At 34.2% G+C, this 18,287-nt stretch overlaps 2 protein-coding genes across 4 annotated transcripts; one reads left to right on the forward strand and one right to left on the reverse strand.

The window, feature by feature from the left end:
* The first annotated feature begins 3,447 nt into the window (after positions 1-3,447).
* On the forward strand, positions 3,448-7,545 carry LOC111881632 (uncharacterized). The gene is made up of 7 exons (XM_023878035.3): positions 3,448-3,969; positions 4,041-4,703; positions 5,206-5,328; positions 5,437-5,574; positions 5,646-5,759; positions 6,283-6,719; positions 6,794-7,545. The coding sequence occupies exons 1-7, from the start codon at positions 3,588-3,590 to the stop codon at positions 7,442-7,444; spliced, it is 2,508 nt and encodes an 835-aa protein (XP_023733803.1). The 5' UTR covers positions 3,448-3,587; the 3' UTR covers positions 7,445-7,545.
* Positions 7,546-8,033: 488 nt separating this feature from the next.
* On the reverse strand, positions 8,034-13,870 carry LOC111881630 (solanesyl diphosphate synthase 3, chloroplastic/mitochondrial). 3 transcript variants are annotated; one of them, XM_023878032.3, is made up of 12 exons: positions 13,341-13,864; positions 12,675-12,764; positions 12,525-12,605; positions 12,378-12,449; positions 12,166-12,297; positions 11,984-12,070; positions 11,815-11,886; positions 11,616-11,701; positions 11,372-11,504; positions 8,676-8,765; positions 8,493-8,591; positions 8,034-8,406 (listed from the first exon to the last, which is right to left on the reverse strand). In XM_023878032.3, exons 1-12 carry the CDS (start codon positions 13,479-13,481, stop codon positions 8,227-8,229), a joined length of 1,263 nt encoding a protein of 420 aa, XP_023733800.1. In that variant the 5' UTR covers positions 13,482-13,864; the 3' UTR covers positions 8,034-8,226. The 3 variants fall into 3 exon arrangements, with proteins under 3 accessions (XP_023733800.1, XP_023733801.1, XP_023733799.1); XM_023878033.3 differs by having other exon boundaries at positions 12,675-12,767; positions 13,341-13,479; XM_023878031.3 differs by having other exon boundaries at positions 11,372-11,701; positions 13,341-13,870.
* Positions 13,871-18,287: the final 4,417 nt, after the last annotated feature.

The following is an 18,287-nucleotide window of genomic DNA, read 5'->3' on the forward strand; positions in this document are numbered from 1 at the left end:
AAACGAACTACAAATGAAGGGCAAATGACAATGGGTGAATATGGAGAGGGAATGTGTTTAGTATAGTTATTTAAAAAAAGTCATATTTTTTAGAAAGTTTTTTTATATGGATTGAATTACTTAATTTCCCTTTTTTAAACTTCAACGACCAATCATGTAATTATGCCTTACGATTAACTTTTATATTTAAAAATAGATTAAAAAATTAATTACAAAGTCAAAATAGTCTTGTATATATCTATTAAACAAAAAATTTGACAAAGTTACAAAAATGGTCCCTATGGTTTGCCAAAAGTCAGTATGTGTTAATTTTTTTTGACGAACATGGTTCATATGGTTTCCAAAACTTACATGGATGACTCTTTTAACTGACGTCGTTACTGTTCATCTGTTAGTGTAAGAGTATTTTTGATATTTTCAAGTAGTAGAGACTGAGTTTGTGACAATTTATGTAATTTTTCTATATTTTATATTTATGAGATTGTAATTTTTCTATCATTTTACTTTTTAAAATATTGCTTTCAACATTTAATTTTGAACTTTGAAAAATGTTACATTCACCATTCTATTTTTTAAATTTTCGTGTTTAACCTCATATTATATATAATTTGAGTCTTATTAATAATTTTCATTTGTTAACCTAATAAAACTATTTTTATGTGTTTATTTTTATATATGTGTCGGTATTATTAAAGGTGATCAACGTTTCGATTTTAATTGAGAACTTTCTTTGGTTAATTTTTTTTTTAAATTATATAGTTTTTTATAAACTTTTTGGTTTAAATTCAAATTTGTCTACGTTTTGACAGTTTTTTTTAAGAGGTCAAATATAGTTATTTTCGTTTGTTAATTTTAAGAAATGTATTATATTTGAAAAATGTTACATTCACCACAACATCGTCTGGACTCGTAATTCATAATAAGGGTTAGACTATCATCGCATGAATACACAGCCACAACATCGCTTGGACTCGTAATTCATTACCTATCTATCATCACCTAATTATCATCACCATTATATCCTCACCTATTTCTTATCACATTATTTCATCACACACCAACTATTTCATATACCCATGTTCTACCCAACATATTTGTAGATATAAATTACATATACAGTTTAAAACTATTTAAAAACCTGTTTAAAACATTCATTCAACATCCATCTCAAGTAAACAACAATATATAAACACATAACACGTATTTCATAGCAAATACTTCATATCTATGTGTTAGAAGAAAGTAACTACACTCACACCAAACATATACTTAATACATTCATACAATACTTGTATTAAAATTGTGTTTATGAAAGGGACTATACACTCACTTGATCAGAAGATGATCGGACAGTACTACGGCTCTAAGAGTAGTACTTCTTCGGTGAAACCGGGATCACTTCGCACACCGGGCTTCTCGCGGGCAGAGCTTCAGCTCAGAAACTCTTTTCTTCTCGGGATTTTCGGGTTTCGGGACTTGCTTCGTGTCTCGGGATGATACCAAGGATTCAGGGGGTTAAAATAGGGCTTAGAGAGGGTATCGGGGTGGGAGAGAAGAGATTGAGCAACCAAACTTGGCTGCCCCTTGAATTCTATTTATAGGGCCTGGATTCACGTCGTGAATCTCAAATATCCACGTCGTGAGTTCAATAGTCATAGGTGAGTCATCGTAACTTGCGTCTGTCAGGCTCCAGAAGTCATAAATACTGAGTTCACGTCGTGAACATTGTATTCACGTCGTGAACTCTGATAGTTTTGGGGTTTCGCCCTCGAACTTCAGAAATTCATAACTTTCGCATACGAACTCCGTTTTTGATGTTCTTTATATCGACACGTAGGTAGAAAACAAGATCTACAACTTTCATTTAGACTTCATCGGCTAATTTTGACTTTATTTTTATTATATTATTTATATATTATTTTTAGTAGGCCGGGACAGGAAAACTCCGTTATAAACTCATAACTTCTTCATCTGTCGTCCGTTTTCGTCTGTCTTTTCACCGTTGGGCTACAATTGATGAGACCTTCGATTCTCATTTAGATCGTTTCTGCTAGAAATCACTCGATCTCATATTCGAACTTCGGGCTGCATACTGCTAATGCTGAAACTTCAAAAAATCATAACTTCCTCATACGAAGTCAGATTTAGACGTTCTTTTTATGCACGCTCTCGGTTTAACGTATTCTACAACTTTCATTTAGATCGCTAAGGCCAAATATCGCTCTAACGTAAATTCACTATTTACGTTGCGCTGTGTCGTGCCGGTGCTGTCGCGAAACTTCGACAGGTCATAACTTCTTCGTTATAACTCAGATTTCGGCGTTCTTTATATGTACGGAATCCTTGTAACATATACTATAACTTAGTTAAGATTAATCATTCTAAATAATTTTCCATCAAAAAGTCATTTTTGATGCTTATCGTCTCTAAATTGACTAATCCGAATCTACGAGCGTTACAGTCTCCATCAACAATTCATATAACAACGATTCACAAGTATTATTCGAAATTAATATCATTAATAAGTTTATATTAAGAAGTATCGAAATTAATATCATTAATAAGTTTATATTAAGAAGTATGATAGATAATATTTGGAATTAATATCACAGCAGCACCACGACGTAATTGATTTCTGTTCAAGAAGTTTTTTACCATGTTTTTTTTTTAATTTCTAACATTTGACAGGAAAAGAAACGTTGTAAGCTAATTTATATATAATAAATGTAATATTTTGCAATTTACACCAACTTGGACTTGGAAGTGACTGGTGAAAATTACAATTGTATAAGTGATTGCTTTAAATCGGATATTAAAATTCTAATCATTATAATATTATATTTGGATATTTGGTTGTTTGAGAGGCTATGGCCGATAATATTATATTCGGATATTTGGTTTGACTATAACTGATTGTGTTGTCTTGTATCAGTCAAACCAAATGTTAGACAGATAATATTATTAGTTCAGTTCAGTCGAGTCCAATCCAATCCAGTTATCTTTTATTTGCTCATGTACCAAATCTGTATCTCAAGGTCCAAACAAAAACAAAAATCAAAATAATAAAATTTTCAAAAATATACATATATCACCCTCCAATTTTAACCTTTCTTTCCAGATCACAATATATTCTTTTTATTTATAACTTTATTAATAAATATGATATTAATAATACTCAAAGTCAAAACTGATATCATTTCAATCCTATTAACCCCAACACTCAAATAATGTAATTCGTGAAACCTAATACACATTTTCATGTATAATTAATTAATATTTCAGAAGGGCATAAAAGAAATTTTTTCGAAAGGTCGTAATAAGAAACATTCCGTAAAACCAAGGGTGATAAATGAAAATTTGAAATCAACTATGTGCAAAATTCGTGGGCGCCGGCGGCGCATGAAGCTGGTTTATCAATTTGGAACATGGCAAATCAGCAATAATGGCAAGGACCCTTTTATCCCCGTGTCTTCGACTTGTTTATCCCATTCTTTGAATTTGGAAACACTCGATGCTCTTATAAAACTTGAACTACATCTACCTTTAAACCTACCAATTCTCCATCAATCTATCTTTACTCTGTTCAAATGGCAACCTCATCAAACCCTCTTCCTCTTCCTTCTCCTCCTTATGCTTCAGAACAAATACAAGACCATAACTACTTGTACGCATCAATCGCCAACGTTTCCAACTTTGTTTCTGTGAAGCTTTCGAGTGAACGCAACTACCATATTTGGAAAACACAGATGCTTTGTCTCATGAAGAGCCACAATATGGTTGGCCTCGTAGATGACTCAATTGTGGGTCCCAGAGCTTCAACCAATGAGATTATGGACCAATACGACACTCTTCTCAAAGGTTGGATCTTTGGTTCAGTTAGCCAAAATGTACTTGGTGCTGTAGTTGACCTCATTTCAGCCAAAGATGTTTGGGACAAACTGAAATCCTTCTATGATACAACTCAACAAGGTATGTGCTACTTATTCTTCTAACTATTTTTTGGAGCTTTATGTATATATATAATATATCCCTGTGTTCAGATAAAACACCAACAAAACTAGAAGAAAAAATGAAAACCGAAGACATAGATCATAGGGTTGCAACAGAATCAAAACCAAATGTGAAAGACACAATCACGATAGATGTAGAAACAAACGATAGCGATAAAGAAACCAAAACAGAAGGCTTAAGCAAGGAAGAACTCGAGGAGTTGAATAAAGCTGTTGTGAAGGGGTATTGGCATCGAGCAGAACCCATACTGAAAAAGAATAAAGATGCAGTGAGAGTGGCAATCAAGAATGACGGAAGCACAATAATTCACCTAGCGGTTGGAATAGGTGATACGTATTTTGTGAAAAGATTACTTTCGTATGTAAGTGATGAAGATGTACTTGAAAAGAGAAGTTCAGATGGAAGTACACCCCTTCATATCGCTGCAATTGTTGGGAATAGATATGCAGCGCGTCTCTTGCTTGAAAAGAACAAAGAGTTGTTACGAATTAAAGACAATAAAGGCGATGAAGCTTTGCATAAAGCTTATGAACATATGCATCTTGATACCATTGGATATTTGTTTAAAGCTATGGATGATGGTGGAAAGACCAAGTCAGCATCTTTTCATTTAGGGGACACTGCTCACCCTGATCCTGGTGTTGAAGTAGGCGTTGACCTTCTTGTTAATGCTATTTTTGCAAAGGAATACAGTAAGTACCCAAGTCAACTCCAACCACCTTCCGTTTTTAGAGTGTAAATTAGAGTTTAGAGTGGTCATTTCTAAGTTCTAACCACGCTTTAAATTCTGTTTTACATTTTATTTTTTAAAGTGTAAAATAAAGTTTAGAGTGAACCACACTCTAAATTCTGTTTTACACTTTAAAAATAGAATGTGTGGAAGATTGTATAGTTTACACTCCAAATTTAGAGTGTAACTATTAATTTCTCTATTTTTAAAGTGTAAAATAGAGTTTTAGAGTGGTTTAACTCCAGTCTTTCTCTAAATTTTGTTTTACACTTTAAAAATAGAGTGTGTAGGAGATTGTGTAGTTTACACTCCAATTTTAGAGTGTCACTATACATTTCTCTATTTATAGAGTGTAAAATAGAGTTGGGTCGAATTTTACACTAGAGTGTAATACCAAAAACAGAGTGGGGGTTCTAGATGCTCAAAATTTTCATTTTTTTTTCTTTTTTTTTTTATGCTTACAGATTTAGCGTCAGAGTTGATTGAAAATTTTCCTAAATTTGCTGTGATAAATGACGGTGTACTTATGGCTATGGCTAAAACCTTTCCAAGTGGGTTGGACTATGGAGAAACACTTATCTATCCTTGTAAGTTTCTAATATGATAGAAGTGGTTTCATTTTTTATTTTACTATTATTTATTTCTGCTTTTATTTTAAGGGTGATAAGGTGATTGATTGGCATTTTTCTATTTAGCTTTGAGCAATCTTTGGCAAACAACACGTTATGCAGCTGTAATGGTTGGGTCTGCGGTTCTTGCCATCCCGATGATGATATACGAATCTATATGGGGTGATCCATCAGAAGATTTCATACTTGAAGTACTCATAATTGGTGAGCAATTTTATTTATGTTTTAAATCGAAGTGAATTTTGTTCTACTAATAATTTTTTATGCATATGCAGTTACACTAGCTATACCTACATTCTTCTATTACTCCATATACCTCCTTTTATTGATGGTCTGTTTCTTATTCCTTCTGCCCTATTTCGCCTTGTGGAAGGCTGCATCGAAACTCGGTAAGAACCACATATGGGTTCATGCATGAGATTTAATTTCTAACATAACATTTATTGTTGTTCTTTTAAGGGAAAATGACTTAAAAGCCCAATGAAGTTTTCAAACCGTTCAAAAAACCCCAATCATGTTTTGTCTGTTCAAAAAAACCCAACAAACTTAACATATTTTCTAAAAAGCCCAACTAAGTTATACTTTCCTGAAAATCAAATAAGAGAAACAGATGACGTGACTTATTACCGTATCGGAAAAATGACTTGTTAGGCCAACGAAGTTTCCAAAACGTTTAAAAAACTCCAATCATGTTTTGACTGTTCAAAAAAAAATCCAACGAACTTAAACAAAACAAAATTGGGATTTTTTGAACGGTTTGAAACTTTGTTGGACTTTTTAGACAAAATTTTAAGTTCGTTGAGTTTTTTTGAACAGACAAAACATGATTGGGGTTTTTTGAATGGTTTGAAAACTTCGTTGGCCTTTTAAGTCATTTTCCCTTCTTTTAATCGATAATTTTCTATCTTGTAGTTGCACCCATAAAGCATATTGAGAAAAAGAAGAAAGAATGCGAAGAAGGAGAAAAGGTTCTAAGATTGGTATGTGATGAAATAGACAAGTTAGGATACTCTGGAACACATCATCCCTATTACACTCGACCAATTCTTGAAGCCGCATGTCAAAATACTTATAAGGTTGTTCATGAGATTTTGTCTAGATCACCTGAAGCAATTCAATGTACAAATAAAAGTGGATATGACATCATTCAGTTAGCAGTTATACATCGATCTGTTGAAATCTACAACCTTATCTATGACATTGGGGAACGTAAGAATCTTTATAGAACAATTGTTGATTCTTCTAAAAACAATATCTTGCATTTGGCTGGAAAGTTGGCTCCTTCATATGAACTTAATCGTAGAACAGGTGCAGCATTACAACTACAACGAGAACTTCAATGGCAAGAGGTAAATAATTCATAAAATCATAATGTAAATTTTTTTTTGTATAATAGTATAAACAAGTGAACCTAATATTTCAGGAGGTGAAGAAACTCGTGTTTCCTACATACATCACTCAAGAGAACATTTTTAAAGAGACACCAGATATGGTGTTCACAAGGGAACACGAAAACTTGTTGAAAGAAGGAGAAAAGTGGATGAAAACCACAGCAGAATCATGCAGCATCACTGCAGCACTAATCACCACAATTGTATTTGCAGCAGCAATTACAGTACCCGGTGGGACCCATCAGGAAACAGGGACTCCTTTGTTTAGAAGTGATATCGCGTTCACTATTTTTGCTATATCAGATGCAATCTCACTATTTACATCTAGTACAGCATTACTAGTGTTCTTATCGATCTTAACTGCACGTTTTTCTGAAAAAGATTTTTTAGTCAGTCTTCCGAGACGATTGGTTATTGGTCTTTGTGCTTTATTGCTCTCGACAACTGCTATGATGGTAGCCTTCAGTGCAACATTGTTTCTTGTCTTTTGTGATAGGAAACCATGGATGCTTGCTCCAATATGCGCATTAGCTTTGATCCCGATTTCATCTTTTGTTACTCTACAATTCCCCCTCATTGTAGATTTATTTTGGTCGACCCATGTGCGCATCTTTGGCATGAAAAAGAAAAGTGGATTCAAAAGGTTTGATCCGGACAACAATTTTAAGATTGAATTTTGGTGAGTGGAATTAGTGTATTCTAATTAGATCCTTGGCTTTTAAGGATAATGTAAATTTAAATATTTAATTTGTATCGATTGTATTTGATTACATTTTTTTGGAAAGATTGTTGCAATGGGATAAGTCTTTACACCAAACATTTCCCAACAATCAACTTTTGCTTCAACGGAGACAACGGTGCATCTTTGGTTCGATGTTTTTTTTTAATGTTAGAAATCACTTGAAGTTGTTTACAACATTAACCCACATTAAAATATACACTATTTTTGCTTCCCATCAAACTCATCAAGGAAATAATCTTTCAGATAACCCTACATTTTCAGCCTTTATCTAAAATGTCACTACGAACTATCTTTTACAAAAAACCACTATTAATTTGATTGTTTTTTATTTAAACCATTATTTACCTACTAAAATATGTTAGCGTTTTAAGATGTTTTGTTTTGGAAACTTTTGGCTCATTTTGGAATGATATTTTTGTATTACTCTTTTTGACTTAACTAGACTTAAAACCTGTTAATTGACTTAAGTAAGTAGAAAATGATTTAAATGAAAAGCTACACCCTTGCATACATCATATAGACCTAAGATATAAAATAAAACTGCATCCTTCCCAATTATATCTCTTTCTTAAAAGCTTGTGGTGAATAATCATTATTGAGTAATGACTCGTTATTAAACAAGAAAATGAACAATCAACAAACCCACTGAGCTGTGGCTTAAAAAGCTACTACAATTGCAATAAAACAAAATCTTCCATATATATATTTATCTTGATCTTTTCTTCACTTTGTTCTATTGATAACTCTGTGTGTCAATTCTATAAGGGCCCGCCTAGATCTTTGAACGTCCTCGTCATCATTTTCAGGCAATGAATCAATTGCAGCAGATGCCAGGCTGGCATGCTTTGCTGCCAGTTCTCTTGTTCTTTGTATTCCATGACTTTTTCCAAGATACTCCAGAGCCTGTATTCGTATTAGTATTAGTATAAGTATAAGTATTAGTATTAGTATTATACACAAATCAATTAAAAGTAGTGAAAGAAGCTTACAAGATTCACGTTTTCAGGGTCATCCAAGCCCCTGTCGACAACTGTACGTAGTTCGGGAAACTCCTCCATTGCATATAATATTGGAGCTGTCACAATTCCCTAGAAAATAAACAAAATTATCAGAATGTAACCTCAAACACAATCTACAAAAAGTTACACAATTAAGAAATTTAAAATCATTACATGGTGAATGTCAGATAATGCACCCTTCCCTAGAGATGATGATGTGCCAGTGAAATCAAGTACATCATCAATTAATTGGAATGCCAAACCCTGCAAACAAACAAAAAAAAACAAGGATAAGTCAGAGTTACTGTGTACCATGTATTGTGTATTGTGCATTGCAACTCTTTACTAAAACAAAGACAAGTTAAGAGTTACTACGTGCTGAAACAATGCTAAGTCTGAGTTACTACGTGATATGTATTGTAACTGTGTACCAAAACAAAGCTAAGTCAGAGTTACTGTGTAATGAAACCATGCTAAGTCTGAGTAACTATGTACTAAAACAAAGATAAGTCAGGAGTTACTGTGTGATGTGTGTTGTGTACTGAAAAAATGTTAAGTCTGCGTTAGTGCGTTACTGTGTACCATGTCTGTATGAGTTACTGTGTATTGTGTACTGTGTCTGAGTTACTGAAACAAAGATAAGTCTGAGTTACTGTGTACCGAAACAAAGCTAAGTCTGAGTTACTGTGTACCGAAACCATGTTAAGTTTGAGTAATTGTACTAAAACAAAGATAAGTCACGAGTTATTGTGTGATGTGTGTTGTGTACTGAAACAGTGTTAAATTTGCGTTACGCTGTACCGTGTCTGAGTTACTATGTATTGTGTACCGTGTCTGAGTTACTGAAACAAAGATAAGCCTCAGTTACTGTGTACCGAAACAAAGCTAAGTCTGAGTTACTGTGTAATGAAACCATGCTAAGTTTGAGTAACTGTGTACTAAAACAAAGATAAGTCACGAGTTACTGTGTGATGTGTGTTGTGTACTGAAACAATGTTAAGTCACGTTTCTGAGTTACTGAAACAAAGATAAGTCTCAGTTAGTCAATGTGTACCGAAACAAAGCTAAGTCTCAATTACTGTGTACCGAAACAAAGTTAAGTCTGAGTTACTGTGTAATGAAACCATGCTAAGTTTGAGTAACTGTGTACTAAAACAAAGATAAGTCACGAGTTATTGTGTGACGTGTGTTGTGTACCGTGTCTGTGTTAGTTCGTTACTGTGTACCGTGTCTGAGTTACTGTGTATTGTGTACCGTGTCTGAGTTACTGAAACAAAGATAAGTCTCAGTTACTGTGTACCGAAACAAAGCTAAGTCTCAGTTACTGTGTACCGAAACAAAGCTAAGTCTGAGTTACAGTGCAATGAAACCATGCTAAGTCTGAGTAACTATGTACTAAAGCAAAGATAAGTCACGAGTTATTGTGTGATGTGTGTTGTGTACTGAAACAATGTTAAGTCTGCATTAGTGCGTTACTGTGTACCGTGTCCGAGTTACTGTATATTGTGTACCGTGTCGAAACAAAGATAAGTCTCAGTTACTGTGTACCGAAACAAAGCTAAGTCTGAGTTACTGTGTAATGAAACCATGCTAAGTTTGAGTAATTGTGTACTAAAACAAAGATAAGTCACGAGATATTGTGTGATGTGTGTTGTGTACTGAAACAATGTTAAGTCTGCGTTAGTGCGTTACTGTGTACGGTGTCTAAGCTACTGTGTATTGTGTACGGTGTCCTGTACCGAAACAAAGCTAAGTCTCAGTTACTGTGTACCGAAACAAAGCTAAGTCTCAGTTACTGTGTACCGAAACAAAGCTAAGTCTGAGTTACCGTGTAATGAAACCATGCTAAGTCTGAGTTACAGTGTAATGAAACCATGCTAAGTTTGAGTAACTATGTACTAAAACAAAGATAAGTCACGAGTTACTGTGTGATGTGTGTTGTGTACCGAAACAAAGCTAAGTCTGAGTTACTGTGTAATGAAACCATGCTAAGTCTGAGTTACTGTATAATGAAACCATGCTAAGTTTGAGTCACTGTGTACTAAAACAAAGATAAGTCACGAGTTACTGTGTGATGTGTGTTGTGTACCGAAACAATGTTAAGTCACGTGTCTTAGTTACTGAAACAAAGATAAGTCTCAGTTGTAATGAAACCATGCTAAGTCTGAGTAACTGTGTACTAAAACAAAGATAAGTCACGAATTACTGTGTGATGTGTGTTGTGTACTGAAACAATGTTAAGTCTGTGTTAGTGCGTTACTGTGTACCGTGTCTGAGTTACTGTGTATGTATCGTGTCTGAGTTACTGAAACAAAGATAAGTCTCAGTTATTGTGTATCAAAACAAAGCTAAGTCTGAGTTACTGTGTAATGAAACCATGCTAAGTCTGAGTAATTGTGTACTAAAACAAAGATAAGTCAGTTACTGTGTGATGTGTGTTGTGTAATGTGTACTGAAACAATGCTAAGTCTGCGTTAGTGTGTTACTGTGTATTGTGTATGAGTTATTGTGTATTGTGTACCGAAACAAAGATAAGTCTGAGTTACCGTGAATTGAAACAAAGATAAGTCTAAGTTACTATGTGCCAACACAATGATAACTCTGAGTTACTATGTATTTTATACTGTGTACTGAAACAAAGATAAGTCTGAGTCACTGTGTAATGTGTACCGAAACAACGCTAAGTCTTCGTTACTGTGTACCATGTACCGAAACAAAGATACATTTGAGTTATTGTGTGCCGTGTACTGAAACAATGCTAAGTCTGTGCGTTACTGTGTACTGTGTACCGAAACAAAGATAAGTTTGAGTTACTGTGTACTGAAACAAAGATAAGTCTGAGACTCTGAGTTACCGAGTACGATACTTACAAGATTTTTCCCGTATTCATATGCCAGCATGGCAACCTCAGTAGTTTGGCCGGTAAGAAGTGCAATGGATTTGCAGCTGTTTGAAATTAAAGATGCAGTCTTGTAATACGTCTTCTGCAAATAGTAATCCATGCTGCAACAAAAAAAGAATATTGCAAGAGAATTTGTTAATGAGTCACAAGAAGCTTTGTAGGGGTATTTTCGGAAGAAACGAAACAAAAGTAGGTTGCTATAAATATAATACCTACTACGCTGCTCTGCTGACGTGCTCATTTGCATTGTTTCACCTGTCACAAGATGCTCCACAGCTGTTGCTATTAGTGATACAACCTGTACAATTTTTTTTTAAAAAAGAAGTAGAATATATTGAGAGGTTATTAAAAATTTAAAAATAAAAATAAAAATAAAGATATTAATGGAGTGGAATAGTGGATTATGGATACCTCTGTGTTTTTTAAAGAGGCGAGGGTTATACAAGCTCTAGAAAGCAAGAAATCTCCAGCCAATACTGCAAGCTGCATCAAGTGTTTCATTAGTCAAATATACGAGTGTTTCATATTTACTAATTTGCCCTTGTTTATTATTATTATTTTTCTGAAAAAGATATAACACCTTATTTCCCATTACAAAGTTAAGAGATCCAATCCCACGTCTTGTATCAGCATCATCCAATACATCATCATGAAGGAGACTAGCAACCTGAGATAAATAAAAAATATATATATTTTCTTTCTAATAAAATAAAATTGTAAAAAAGAAATATTAAAACCAATATTCAAAAAAAAAAACCTAACATGAATCATCTCTGTGATTTCAGCAATCGATTGTTGTCTCAACCTCAACTCGGTTGAAAACATATCCACAACCCCTTCTGATGCTGGTTTAGAAATTTGAACATTTAAAGCTGTTGCCATTAATAAAATAACCTGAAGAAAAAAATTCAATATTTTACAACAATAACATGATAATATGATATCAATAATCAAAGAAATAAAAATAAACTTACAGTGGGTCGAAACCTCTTCCCTTCAACTCCCATTTTAAAGAAGTACTCAGCTGCTGAAGCAAGCTTTGGCACCTGTATAATTCGGTTAATTACAAATATACCCTTTGAGGAAATAATGTTGAAAGAAAGTAGTTATTAAAGATATACCTCAGCAACCACCATTGATCGCAGCCTATTAGCTACAATTGATAGTTCATCAGCAACTAGAGAAAAAGGATCCACTTGATCCTGAATAAAAAGAAAAAGATAAATAAACAAGGGCAAATTAGTAAATATGAAGATCTTGCATTCACTTACCTCAACTGAAGATCTATCATATTGGGGTTGAGGTCCACCAGAACTAAAGGGGCGTGAAATCCAGGGGTAGATTACTCTGCAACCCAAAACCTACTAATTACCCAAAACAATAACAAGATTTACATAAAAACCATGAGATAAGAACTAGAAGCACCAAAATAAGATATAGTTAGTGATCTTTATACTCTTTTAGAAATCTTTTACATGTTGCTGTGATAAATTGAATATGATAAAAACGTAATCGCTTTTGCAAAACTTGAGCTACAAGTTATCTCAAGCTTTACTAATTTCCAAATTCCAAAAAAAATGATCTTTGTCCCACGAAAATTGGAAAGCTTGAGTTGTGGAATTGTTCCAAATATGGCCAATAGCTGAATTCCCTTGCGTAAAAGCAAAGTAAAGGAACCTTGATACCTAAATCAATACAATACCATAGAAACATTTCGTATTTTGGAATTTTGATGTGAGGAAGGGGGAATAATGTTTACAAATCGATATCGTTTTCTCAAAATTGAACAGGTCAATGGTCATGGAGCTTTTCCGATCGAGGGAGAAAAAGCTAAGATTGAAGAGTGATTTGCAAATTTACAACAGTTTCACAACGACAGCTACCAATTCGTTATGGTTTCACAAATAGGAAAAGCGAACGTTCGTGAAAGGGTTTACCTTTTCAGAGGGCTCCATGGGAGACTTGAAGGGACTGGAGTGAGACAATTGGTGATGCGGAGAAGAGTTGTGCAACCATCGACAACGGTTGTAACAGCTCGTTATTCTCGACATACGAGAAATTCCTCTATAAATGTTCATCTTCCCAAATCTCGAAGTTTAGTAAACAGCGGCGGAGATCAGTGAGATGGAAAGAAATATATGGAAAGCTTGGAGGAGGAGGCGGAAATGGTGGAGGCGGTGGCGGTGGAGAAGGAAAGAGGAAGATTGGAGGGGTTTTGGGGGATTAGTTAAAAAATCAACCGACCTTACTGATTCAGGAGTGTGACACGACGGCGATGGTGAACCACGTGCATAACCCTAACTAGACAAATCCTCCGTCGCTAAATTTTCATCAAGGGAACCAACCATTCTAAACCACCTCGTAAACACCTAAAACTAGCAATTCAACTTGTTTCCTTAAGAAAAGATTGATTTACATCAAGTTTTAGCCTATTAAATGAATAAAATCCAATAAGGTAAGGTCAATGACTAAAATGACAAAAAAATAAATAAAAAGTAAATATCACACTATAATCAATAACTTTTATAGAGTTTACAAAAAAATGATTTTGTTGGTGGACGATTATATTCGCGAAAGAAAACGAATTGTATTCGCATCGAGTAGGGACCGAATATTCTTGAGTACATACCATCTTCAAATTTTTTTGTTAAATGTGAACAAAGAATTGAAGACTTAAAATGAGAGTTTGAGCATTGAAGATTCAAGGGAAAATAACATTGTAGTTGGAAAGTGATCCGTCTTTTTAATTCCTGAACCTTATTTTAGACGGGTTAAGTGGCCACATCAACAAATCTAGCCACTACAGCTGTAAGAATCCAAAAATTAAAGAGATTTGACTTTGAACCTATCATACGAGATTGGACTGTCGTGTCTATAGGAGAGTAGAATGTTGAGGCATGAAAAGAGGATAATATAGAGATGGAGTGTAAGAAGAGTATGAGAAGGCATGCTAAGAGTAAGAGACATGCGAAGAGCAGAGTAACAATAAGAGAAGGGCATGCACAAAGTATAAGAAAAGAAAAGATATGAGATAAGAGTAGAAAATGGGAAAAGAAGAAGAGTATGAAAGATGTAAAGATAGATAAGAATCTAGACTATGAGTAGAGTATGAAATGAGCCTGATAAGAGGCTAAGTAAGAGTATGAGATAAGAATATAAGATCTAAATAGAAGAGTATGTGAAGAATAGAACATACTAGATGAGATGAGAAAGTATGAGAAAATAATAGAGAGATAAATACAATGTGAAAGAATGAGAATATAGCAGAGTATGAGAAGAAGATAACAAAAAGAACATGTAAAGAAAGATAGAAAGTGTCACACCCTCGAATCAGACGGCGGAAACATCCGGGGGCTTGTGCGTGACTTCATCTTGAAATATCATTACAGTGAATAGAATTGAAACATAACATCATCATCATCATCATCACACATGTAATATAACAACATTCATTTTTTACAACGAGTATTGTGTTTGAATATTACATGCCAAAATAGTAAGAGTATGACGAAGCAAAATACAACACAATATCCATTAGTTTGTTTCGTTTATCCTGCTTCAACGGTTTCCTGAGAATACAAGTTATTTTGAAAATGGTCAACATAAAAATGTTGGTGAGTTCATAAGCATGTTTGTGAAAATGATTTGTATAATTTTGAAACCACCAGAAAATCCGATTCTGCAAACTATTTAGTATGTTTGTGTCAGATCTTGTATTAATGCATGTATGTTTTTGTTTATTTGACTAAAATGGGTAAAAAGAATGTATAGGAAATGTAATGAGCATGTAAAGAGAATGTTCCCAGACAACCCGATGTTGCCTGTAAAAGAGAAAGCTACCATACCAACCCCCGAGGTTGAGTACCGGTATGAGAATGTTTCCGAGTAATCCAAGAGAAAAGAGAAATGGCCTTCCGTAAAATTCATAACGTTAATTCCTCTAAGTGAGCCGTCATAACCATACTAAATAATGACAATTTCGCCTGTCTTGGCGTTGTTGGACGCTGGTTTTGATTTTTGATTATAAGGTTTTCATCACCCTAGACTGAGGTAGTCTAACTGTAGCGAACAGCTCAGGTGTGGGGTGTCATCCCCGTATAGATCTATACACAAATCCCCGCTCTCCCTCCAAGAGACTCTGGTTATAACTACAGGCTACGATCGTACACTTAATAGGTGCCAACCGACAAAACTCACTAGATCCTTAATCGAATTTACGCGAAGAAAGGTATAATCTCATTCCAGACCCAATGAACCATGTAAGTGAACCACTAAGGCATCGCTAAGCATGTAAATCATTTAAAGGCCCCAATTGGAATGAAATTATATAACATGGGCCCGAAATATATATATGAAAGGACAACTAAGGCCCATTTCACATGTAAGGTATTTATAGGCCCAAACAGCACACAAATAGTATCCAAGGTCCGTCGCACATGTTAATGGGTCAATAAGGCCCAATAAACATATAAATAGTATACAGGACCTATCACACTTAACAAAATGGGCCACTAAGGCCCAATAACCTAGAAAATGATCATATTAATTCGTTTGTTAATTTATCGTTGGTTTTAGTTCAAGTATTCACTAAAATCGCATAAAAGAAAGGAAACATATAAAACTCATTCCCAGGCCCAATAAACAAGTAAGTGGACCACTAAGGCCCACTACACGTGTCTATTATTTCCAGGCTCAAAGGAATATGAATGTCTATCCTAAGCCCAATATACATGTAAAAGGACACTAAGGCCCACTAAATATGTATATTATTTCTAGGCCCAATAAGAATATGAATATCGTTTTTAACCCGTTTGCTATTGTTTTGTTTATTTTAGCTTGATTATTTACAAAGTTGATATAAAAAGCCCACTTTTTGTAAAAATGACGTTCTTGGCCCAATAAGCCAAAAATTTAAAATCAAGGCCCAATTTTTGTAATAATAACACTTTAGTCTCCATTTTGTTCAAAACTTGTTTGTGGCAAAAATAACATTTTAAACCCATTTTTGTCAAAATATCATTTTTGGCTTGATTTTTGTGGAAATACACATTTATCTGGTTTTGGGCTTTTCCGACCTAGTTGTTGGAAAACTTGTAGAAAAATCATCGTAAGTCGAAATTTGGATCCGTAAATTCTGGAAGTTGGAAATTTTGTCTACTTTGTTCACAATTTTTCTCATAATTTTCGATGGCCTCAAACTAGTGTGAAATTGCTCATTTTCACAGGCGAAATTATTTCAAATCTGATAGACAGTTTTGTAAAATTCGCCAAAAATTGTAGAAAAATCGTATGAAAACGTGAGAGTAATCATTTTAAATCTACAAACCTAAACTTTATCCATGTAAAACAATTTTGAAAAATACTTCCATTAAGAGGGTCAAAACAGTCCGAGATTGGACCAAAACTTTTCTGTCAAGGGCTATTTTATGAGTTTAACTTATAGATCTTAGAACACAACACTCATTTTTTATATTTAAAGTGTATAAATCACAGATCTACTAGTTTACATGTATTATATGTGATAACACATGTTTTTCTCAAAGTTTTTATGAAGATCCTAGTGATACACTTCAATTTTCTTAACATATTTTTAGATTAGTGAAGTAATCAACACATAATCACCAAATGATTCAAGAAAACACACATAATCATGCATATATACATAGATCTACACATAAGACTTGTATTCTCCCCCCCCCCCCCCAAAAAAAAAAAAACAAGTAAAAATAGAAAACAAGGGGGGTATGAACTCACCTGGGGTTGTTGTTTTTCGATTTGAAGAAGATATGGAAGGAGATGATGTTGGTTTCGGCTTTGAATGCTTCCTTAAAAGAAGTTTCAAAAACTTAGATGGTCCTAGGAAGCATGATCACGAAATGAAGCCATGTAAAGGAGTGTTCTTAGCTTAAGAATGGAAATCAATGACTTTGGTGTGATGACAACTTACCAAGGATGATGATCTTGATGAAGAACCTCTTGATACACACAAAAATCTCGAAAATTTAGAGGAGGTAGGAGGAGCTTGTGAGAGATTTCTTGAGAGTGTTTTAAGGAAATGAAAATGGTGAGGAATGAAGGGTTTGGCCGAAATTAGAAGAAGTGGGAGGATAAGAAGATTGAGGTGATGTTTGCATGGATATCCACCATGCAAACATGAGGTGTCATAAGCATGATTTTTCTTCTTTTTTTTTTTTTACATATATATATATATATATATATATATATATATATATATATATATATATATATATATATATATATATATATCTTGGGCCGAAATTTGGGCTAGAGAGATGAGAATGAAATGATTTGGCCCATTATTTGTCTTCTTCGAATTTCTATGAAGCTCCAAGCATTTTTCGACCCATTGGGCCCTTAAGAAGGTTCACGGCCCAATTTGGTAAAAGAAATTGGTTTATGGCCCATTAGGGTTAATTAAATCCTTTATGGCCCATCCTGGCCCAAAATGCTAAAGTTTTACAAGTGTGGGTCTAATTAGAACCTAATTAGGGTTTTAGGCCCAAAGTAGTTAACTTGGATACTTATTGGTCTATTAGGCCCAACAAGAGAATTCTAGAACACATTAGACTTGAATCGGGTTTTCTAGGGTTTCCAACCCTTATTTGAACATATGAATGTATTTGAACGAGAATAGAGTATAATATTCACTTAGAGTACAAGTCTTACAATAGTTGAATGTTCACAATGAGAATAGAATTTCCTAGCAAAATGCTAGTTGTGACAGAAAGATTAGAAGAAGAGTAGATAAACATGAAAATGAAAAGAATATAACTCACCAGACATTGTTGTCTGATGTTGTAGAGATGTTTCATGTTTTGCAGGTTCAAGTAGCAGACGTGGTACGTGAGAAGATGGGAGCACAA

Source organism: Lactuca sativa, chromosome 7 (genome assembly GCF_002870075.4).
Source record: "Lactuca sativa cultivar Salinas chromosome 7, Lsat_Salinas_v11, whole genome shotgun sequence".
In the NCBI taxonomy this organism is placed as follows: domain Eukaryota; kingdom Viridiplantae; phylum Streptophyta; class Magnoliopsida; order Asterales; family Asteraceae; genus Lactuca; species Lactuca sativa.